Source organism: Perissodus microlepis, chromosome 3, assembly GCF_051167445.1.
Source record: "Perissodus microlepis isolate ML-2025 ecotype Zambia chromosome 3, ASM5116744v1, whole genome shotgun sequence".
Lineage (NCBI taxonomy): Eukaryota > Metazoa > Chordata > Actinopteri > Cichliformes > Cichlidae > Perissodus > Perissodus microlepis.
In genome coordinates this window covers 17,662,442-17,671,869 of record NC_140463.1, presented here as the reverse complement: position 1 = coordinate 17,671,869, position 9,428 = coordinate 17,662,442, and the positions used below count along the sequence as shown (strand labels likewise).

The window sequence follows — 9,428 nt, the reverse complement described above, 5'->3', positions numbered from 1 at the left end:
TGCCTGCCTGGGTCTGCAATTGGGTCCAATCCTGCCTGCTCAACACAAGTTCATGACACTAAACTCAAAAATGGTCCCTAAAGCAATTTTTCCACCTACTGATCTGCTGACTGATCTTTTATAAATGTGCTCTGCTGTATAAAAAGGGTTAAACTCAGTGTCTGCTTCAAAATACCTGTTAAGTCCTCTCTAATCTACCAGAAATACAGGAGCTCCAGTCTGTCCACATATTTTCTAAAAATAGTTTCATTCATATATAAGAAAAACTCCATCATTGCTCCTGGGAGGAAACACTTTGCTCCATGTGAACAACTACAGTAGTTCATAGCAGATGTAAATTTAGTTTGTTAACCTTCGAACTTTAGATTATTGTTATAACAGACTGATCTTAAAAATTAAAATTTAGAGTCTTCCCAAATTATAAACATTAAAATCTCAACCCTGAGATGAGATGTTCCCCGAGATGAAATGTAGAAAAAACGTATGTGTATCAACAATGGACACGTGTGGAACACAGTTTGTAAAAGTTTGTGTCTGAAGACCTTTGCATTCGTTTTCATAGTTTTTAACAATATTTTTGTTAAAACGTTTAAATCAACCATTAATAGGTACTTAAAAAAGCATATACCACTTCCCTGTTTGCAATTTTCAAGACGATTTAAGAAAGCGCAAATGTAGTAAAGACAATGCTGGAATCCACATTAAAAAAATCTGATTGATTCAAATGTTGAAAGGACTCAACAACTATCATTTTATTTCACTTTCTTTTATTTCACAGAGTTGTCTTTAAATTTTCAAACAGGGATTCAATCTGTTTAAATATAATTGTTTGTACTTTAGATTACATGTTTTTCTTCTTGTGTAAGTTTGATATTGTATTTCTAATCCAGTGCATAACATTTGGTCTGAGTGGGGGTTTTTTTTGGCTGTAGAATAAAGTTATGTTGAAACCAAGCACACCATTGTTTTTCTTGTGACATTACCAATAAGTTTGATGTGTCACATGGCCCTCTTCCTATTGAAAAAACAAAAGTTGTATCCAAGATGGCCGACTTCTAAATGGCTACCATGGTCACCACCCATCTTGAGGAGTTTGCCCCCTCACATATACTAATGTGCCACAAACAGGACTTTAATATCACCAACCATTCCCATGTTATTACGGTGTATCCATATAAATGGCCCACCCTGTACTTTCTGCCCAGTTTGACCCATTTAGCAGAAGTCAGCCTGTTTAAGGCTCTGATATCTATTCTGTATGACTTAAAGCAGTTATGACATGGTCTGATTTTCTCACCCAATAAAGGAATATTTAATATTTCTGTCTACTCTTCATTTTATCAGCAACAGTTATCACAGCTCGTACATTTTGTTTTTACACATATATGTAAGCATTGAGCCAAATTTAGTAACGCCAACATATTAAACGAACAATATCTGTCTCTTATATATAATACATCTGTATATACACTGTCAAATTTACTTGTCTTTGAGTGAAGATTTAAGGTGATAGGACATATAGATAAGTGCAACTTGAATCTATACTGAAGCTCAGTATTTGACACAGAGTTCAAGCTCGCTGCTGTAATATATCCTAATAATCGAATAATAAATATAATATTAGCCATATTATATTTACATTACCAAATTGAGATGACTTTGGTCTCATGAACAACATTAGCTATTTGTTATTTACTAACTAATCTTATAATGACTGTTCAGTACAGAAATGAAGTCCAACAATCATGTTTTACAGTCCCGTGGTCTCAGCCTCAGATACTCAACTAATCAAAGTGATCTCATAAAAAAAAAAAAACAAATGAACACAAAAACATTTTTTCTCCTTTATTTCTGTCACACAAAGCTGTATGAAACGTTTCTCTCGGTTAGTATCATGGTTGCTAGGCAACCTGAGCAGCGCGACAAAGGCCAGACCGTCCCATTTCACAAGCCTCTCACTTCCGCACTTCGTAGTACCCGCCTTATGTAGTCCGCGAACTGCGCGTAAGACGAAGCGTGCGGTCGCTGGATTGGGACACAGCCTAGGTACCCTGAACCCACTGCTCCACCCCTCTGTTGCAGCTGAGCCACAAACCACACCCTGCCACAGAGTCATTACAGGAAGATGAGGGATTTGAAAAAGACAATCTGTTTTACCTTTTTAAACAAATAAATTTTCAAATGTTGGTCAGTTTTTATGTGGTTAATTTTTTGTTGGAATCGTTTTGTTTATATGTAACATCATAGTTTTTTAAAAAATTGCTGACCTGTTCTTCCAAAACATAGTTTGTGTAAATGATAACAGAAATAAAGAACAAGTGACTACCTACTATGCATAAATTAATTAATTAATGAGTAATAATTACAAAAACAAAAATATTCTAGAACAAAATAAACAAAGCTTTAGCAAATCTGAGGTGAACAAGTTATTAGATTAAAACAAAAACCACAATATTCCTCATACAGTACATGTCAGCTTGCTAAATACAGTTTGCTATTAATATAGCTTGTTTCAAGTCCAGACAGTCATTATAATAAAATTAATAAATGATAAATGAAAGTTCGTCAATAGAGAAGGAAGGAGTGAATAGGACTTGGACCAATTGGTTAGGCAGAGGGATCGGGTTGGAAAGAATGTGCAGCGGGTTAGAGGAGGGTGCCAAGAGAAGAAACGGCACAACAATGAGCTCTCAGCAACAAAGATGGAGACCAAAGAAACTGGAATCTAAAATAGATTTCAACTAACATCCATCCATGACTTCTGTCTATTTTAGTGTAGTGAACTCTGCAGTGACTCCATGATATAAAAGAGAAAGTCCAGCACAGAGCGGCTGAGTGAATGTGGTCTGGACTCTGTGGAGGAGAGTCATGGTTTCAGAGACGCTGTAGAAAGACAGAATACCTGCTCTGTGATCCAGGTACACTCCTACTCTGGAGGACAGAGGACCTGAAAGGTCAGTTTGGAAGCTGTTGTAGAAAAATTTATAACAGGTTTTGTAGCAACGCAATGCCCAAGATTTGGCATTGAATCCAAGTCTACATTCATTTAATTTCCCATCTCTGCTGATATTCTTGTATGAAACTGCAACACAAATTCCTTCTCCGCTCCACTCCACCTCCCAGTAACATCGTCCACTCAGACTCTCTCTACTCAGAACCTGATAAAAATAAGTAAATCTATGTGGATTATCGGTATAAGACTCTTCTTTCCTCATTATTGCCGCTTTTCTGTTCCCCTCTGACAACAACAGTTGTCTATATGCTGTGTTTGGATCCAGTGTGATTTCACATGAATATTTTAAAAATCCTTCTCTGATCTCTGGTTGTGACAGTAAAACATTTACTGCAGGGTCTCTTACTGCTGCAGCTGGGACTGTTTCATGGTCTTTATGTCCATCCACTGTGCAGAGATAACAGATACTCTGCTGATCAGTACGACAGAAAATCTTCATCACCTCATCATGACGAGAGCAGATGTTCTCCTGGAGCTTCTTGGAGGGGGCAACCAGCTTGTGTTTTTCAAAGGCAGGAGACTCAAAATGAAGCTGTATGTGTTTCTCACAGTAAGAGGCTGGACAAGATAAACAGGACTTGGTGGCTTTCAGTTTCCTCCCAGTGCAGACATCACAGGCCACATCTTCAGGTCCAGCATAGCAGTGATCAGCTGGAGCAGCTTGGAGTCCAGTCTTCTTCAGCTGCTCCACTAAAGCTGCTAACATGATGTTTTTCTCCAGGACAGGCCTCGGTGTGAAAGTCTTCCTGCACTGAGGGCAGCTGTGGATTCCCTTCCTGTCCTCTCCATCAAAGTAGGTTTGAATACAGTTCATGCAGTAGCTGTGTCCACAGGGAATAGCCACTGGAATTTTGAGTAGATCCAAACAGATTGAACAAGAGAAGGTTTCTCGGTCCAGCTGAAGTCCTTTCTGTGCCATTTCTTCTCTTGGTGTCAGTGACTGTGTGAGTTTTTGAAATATGCAGATAGAGTAAAGCGGCTGTGTTTCATGCAAAGGACAAATGCCAGATTTTATCTCATTCACAGAAAAGGAGTGGTTTGAAGCATACAAGAATGTTTAACCTTTTTCAAAAAACAGAGCACATTAAAAAGTGTCATATTTAACTCAGTATTTAGGTGGTAAATTCTTCTTGTGATATCTTTGTTTCAAAATACCTAACCAGTTTTCAGAATGAGCTCTTCTGTCCTCCTAAAACAAAGTTTCATTCAACATTTTTTGAACACTTTTATTATCTCTAACCATCTAAAACAATAGACACGACATTGGCAGCAGATCTTCCTCCCCCACACAACAGCAAATAAGGTTCACCCAGAGCACATGTCGCAGATGTGAAAGGGTCTGGAGACGGTGTAGAAAATGTTGTCCTGCCTGTTACATCATTCAGTATGATCTGTTTGGTGGAGGGTCAGTGATAGTCTGGGAAGATATATCAATGGAGCGATGCACAGACTTCTACAAGCTAGGCAATGGCACCCTCACTGGCATTAAGTATTGGGATGAAATCCTTGGGCCCATTGTCCGACCCTACGGTAATGCTGTGGGTTTCGGGTTCTTTCTGCTGCACAATAAGGCCCGGCCTTGTGTGGAAAGAGTATGCAGGCAGTTCATGGAGGACAAAAGAATTGATATCACTGAGTGGACCATGTGCTGTCCTGAATTAAATACAGTGTAGCATCTCTGGGACATTATATTTCGTTCCGTCCAATGCCACCAGGTTGTACCTCAGACTGTCCAGGAGCTCAGTGGTGCTTTGATAATGCTCAGCTCCTTTAGTAATACTGCTGACTCTGGTAAAAATGTTTTGTATCAATATTTCCATATTTATTTAACCACTAAATAACTACAAACTTTAAAAACGTGATTATTGTGTCTGAACCTGATTGTTAATAAAATGTGCAGAACTGATAGTAATGCTGTAAAGAAGAGAGGGCCAACAATCCTTCACAGTGATGTGAAAGACTCATTGTCAGTTATTGCAAAGGCACAACCAGTTATTAGATTTAAGGAAAAATGACACTTTTTTAGAAAGGGCCACTCAGGTTTGGGTAGCTTTTATAGCTTCTATCTTTGTCTAATATTACAGTTTTCTTGATGATCTGTAAGTATGACAAACATATTAACAACATAATGTGGAGGAATTAAATAATATGTGTGTAAAATAACCTTTCTCCTCTCAGCAACAATGACTGAGTTTCTCTTACATAAAAAATGTGAAAATATGTAGCCAGACAGGAGCTGTTGCATTCCAGATAGATATCGCTTTGTTTGTTTCCAGCAAACACACTCACACTGTACCTTTAATCATTAATTAAATCTCTAGCTCTCTTCCACAACTTGTTTTTTGTTCTGCATTCCTCCCCTCACCCCCAACTGATCGCAGCATATGGCCGCCCCTCCTTGAGCCTGGTTCTGATGGAGGTTGCATCCTGTTAAAAGGGAGTTTTTCCTTCTCACTGTCAAGTGCTTGCTCACAGGGGTTGTTTGATTGTTGTGGCTTTCTCTGTATTATTTGAGGGTCTTTACCTTACAATATAGACCACTCAAGGCAACAGTGCTACATAAACAAAACTGAATTGAATGGAACTGTTCAGATATGTCTTAGGTGGTAAAATTCTTCCTGTGATCTCTGTTTTGGACATGACTAAGTTAAACTGACAGCAATGTTGCAGCTGCATTTTGTCAGAACACTTTCCTTCACACCTGTTAGATCAAGTGTGTTAAAGGAGTCCTACACGTGGGACTCATGGGGAGAGTGTAACTCGGGTTTTTTGTTGACGTACAAAATATTTTCACAGTCACTTACATGCCACAATGCATGCGTGATAGCTGCTTAGTGCACTTATGGAATTCCCTCCTAGTTTCTCACCGATGAGCAGCAGCATAAGTTCTCTGCATGTTGCAAACTTGGGTAAATGGACTGATGTTACTATGCTTTACCAGTCATGCTCCGATGGATGCATCAGAGATCAATATCTTGCCTAAGGATATTTGGCATGCAGACTAGGGGGTAACCAGGGATCGAACCACCAACCTTCCAATGACCTGCTCTACCTCCTGAGCTGCAGCCACTTGTGGGCTTTCAAGGTTGATCTGTTTATACCACAAGGTATTTGCCAAAAAGTTGATTCTGTTCATCTGGACGTAGCGTTTTCAGTGGGAGAAACATTTCATCACTCATCCAAGTGACTTCTTCAATCTCAGCTGACTGCAGGTTTCCCCAATCTTACAAACAGTACATTTGCATAATGACTGACACTAGCACCACTGAAGGAGCAACTGGCTGGGAGGTCAGTTCCTTCATTATAGTTATGCAAATTCTCATGACCATTGATCAACAACCACTGATCAAAGACCATTGATGAAAGACCACAGATGAAATATCACTGATCAATGGCCATGAGTACCATTCACAGAGAGGTGGGGAATGGCTGCAATCACAGCATTGTAAGATGGTGACAGATGTACCCTTAGGCCCCCTCCTCGATTCAGAGATGGTCTTTCCCTTTTCACTTAAATGGCCTCCTTGACTCCGCACTCAAACCAGCGTTCCTCCCTGTCCAGGATGTGTACATCCTCATCATTGAAAGAGTGTCCACTGGCCTGTAGGTGTAAATAGACTGCAGAGTCCTGGCCTGACGAGGTTGCTCTTCTGTGTTGTGCCATCCACTTCGCAGGTTGTTTGGAGGTTGTTTGGTTTCCCCAATGTATAAATCCTGGAAATCCTCCTGGCACTTAACGGTGTACACTATATTATTCAGTTTGTGTTGGGGGACCCGATCCTTCGGTGGAACAATTTTTGGTGCAGTGTGTTTTAGGGTTTAAAAGCCACTGAGACCCGGTGTTTAGAAAAATGTTCTGAAACTCCTGACACCGACGGGATCACTACAGGTTTTTGCTTACGCAGCGGTTGTCCTTCTCTCCTGGAGCTTTCTTTAGGCGCCTTCCCAGCTTTGACAAATGTCCAGGTGGGATACCCACATTTACTCAGGGCCTTCTTGATGTGATGTTCTTCTGCTTCCCTGGCTGCTGTGTCGGTGGGGATTGTGTTCACTCTGTGTTGTAGCATCCTGATGACATGAGAGAAGCCAATGAGCGAAGACAAGCTTTAACTAACACAGTGGGAAGAGGGTCAAGCTGACAAGTGATGATTTAGATTTTTGAATAAGATTTGATACATCAGCTACGGGGGGAAGAGTAAAACCTGAAAATGACTGAGAGGAATACAGTGAGGAAAACAGAAAGTCTACTTCACAGTTAGAAGCTCCTACAGAGTTAAGTTGTTGGTGCACATCAGCGATTTTATGAGTGAAAAAACATATAAGAAAGTTGCAAAAGTCAGCAGAGTCCATATGAGAGGGGAATGAGTCCGGAGTTTTTGTAATTTTAACAATGAAAAACAAAACAATGAAAATATTGCCCCTTTTTACATTAGTACCTAGTAAGATCGACTTGCCACAGTTCACCACGGTTTTCAGGGTTTTCCATTAAGTCATAGTATGTATCAGTGTATCATGGCCCCGGGCCTTCTGTGAGACTATCCTTGTGTGCAAGTGGTAGGCTTACTGTCTTTGCTCCAGCTTCAGTTGGACTTATATCAGTGGCCTCTCTGTCCATCATCTGCCAGTGAATATAAGGACCGGTTCATCCACTTTACCTTCACCAGCTTGTACAGCTACACTTGTGGTATTGCCAAGCTCTACTTAGCTCCATGTTTGTTTATACCTTGTGTAAATACTAGCTCTTCTCCTCTATTAGAAATCCCTGAGAGTATCAGCTGGTATTTGACTGGCCACAAACAATACTTTTCTTAAAAGTAATGCAGTAATTTACAAGGTTACTATAGTTAACTACGTATAAAACAAATCTAAAAACTAAAACAAGATGTTTAAAAAAGGAAATATATTTAGTTTTAGTCTATATTTAGTTTTAATAAGTTCTGCAGAATTCATTATCACAACTGATGCTTTGGACATCTACAAGACCGTGAATCAATTCCTTTGAAAAAGGGTGTTTGTGTTTTTTAAATTAAATATCTGCACTGATTTTCATAAATCTTGGCTCTGATGTAGGGTCTTCATACAATAACTAAAATGACTAAAAGTTACACTGAAAAATCCTGCTCCTCACATACAAGATTTTAAATAATCAGGCCCCATCTTATCTTAATGACCTTGTAGTACCATATCACCCTATTAGAGCACTTCGTTCTCGCACTGCAGGCTTACTTGTTGTTCTTAGAGTATTTAAAAGTAGAATGGGAGGCAGAGCCTTAAATTTTCAGGCCCCTCTTCTATGGAACCAGCTTCTAGTTTGGATTTGGGAGACAGACACTATCTCTATTTTCCTTTTTGCTAAAGCATATAGTTAGGGCTGGACCAGGTGACCCTGAATCAGAATCAGAATACTTTATTGATCCCTAGGGATCAATAATCCTCCCTTAGTTATGCTGCAATAGGTGTAGGCTGCTGGGGGACTCCCATGATGCATTGAGTCTTTCCTTTTCAGTCACCTTTCTCACTCACTATGTGTTAATAGACCTCTCTGCATTGAATCATACTTGTTATTAATCTCTGTGTCTCTTCCACAGCATGTCTTCTATCCTGTCTTCCTTCTCTCACCCCAACCGGTCACAGCAGATGGCCGTCCCTCCCTGAGCCTGGTTCTGCTGGAGGTTTCTTCCTGTTAAAAGGGAGTTTTCCTTCCTGCTGTCGCCAAAGTGCTTTCTCGTAAGGGGTCATTTGCTTGTTGGGTTTTCTCTGTACGTATTATTGTAGGGTCTACCTTACAATATAAAACGCCTTGAGGCGACTGTTGTTGTGATTTGGTGCTAAATAAATAAATTGAATTGAAAAAAATTAAATAAAAACTAAACTAAAACTGTGCATTTCAGTCAGTATATATCCAAATTTGTCAAAGTTCACTGTGCTGCAAGTTGGAGTAAGACCAAAATGCAGGACAAGGGATTAACTACAAGGCAGCTTTATTGTTGAACTTTAACAAGGTAAAAAATAATGCAGGTCAAAACACAGAAACCAAAAACTACACATTCACAAGGGAAACATGGAAATATAAGGAAATATAAGGTAGACAGCATGGGGAAGAACACAACAAATGGCAAAAGAAATGGATAATAAATGAACAAGCAACACGTGGGAGGACAGTCAAAACTAATTACAGGCATCTGACCTTTTCTTTAGTTCTGGAGAGCTGAGGAGGATTGGACATCAGGAGTTCTTGTTCCATAGCAGAGTGGCCTGAAGGTTGAAGGCTCTGTTTTTCATTCTACTTTTTAATATCCTAGGAACAAACAGAAAGCCTGACGTCCAAGAGCAAAATGCTCTATTGGAGTGATACGGTAGTATGTCAAACAATCAAATCATCTGAACTATACTTATCTAATCAACCCACTCTGAG

General features: G+C 39.6%; 1 protein-coding gene across 1 annotated transcript; it reads right to left on the bottom strand.

Moving 5' to 3' along the window:
- Positions 1 to 2,569: 2,569 nt before the first annotated feature.
- LOC146390267 (E3 ubiquitin-protein ligase TRIM38-like) lies at positions 2,570 to 3,932 on the bottom strand. Its single transcript, XM_084921104.1, has one exon. It carries the CDS (start codon positions 3,930 to 3,932, stop codon positions 2,766 to 2,768), a length of 1,167 nt encoding a protein of 388 aa, XP_084777230.1. The 3' UTR covers positions 2,570 to 2,765.
- Positions 3,933 to 9,428: the final 5,496 nt, after the last annotated feature.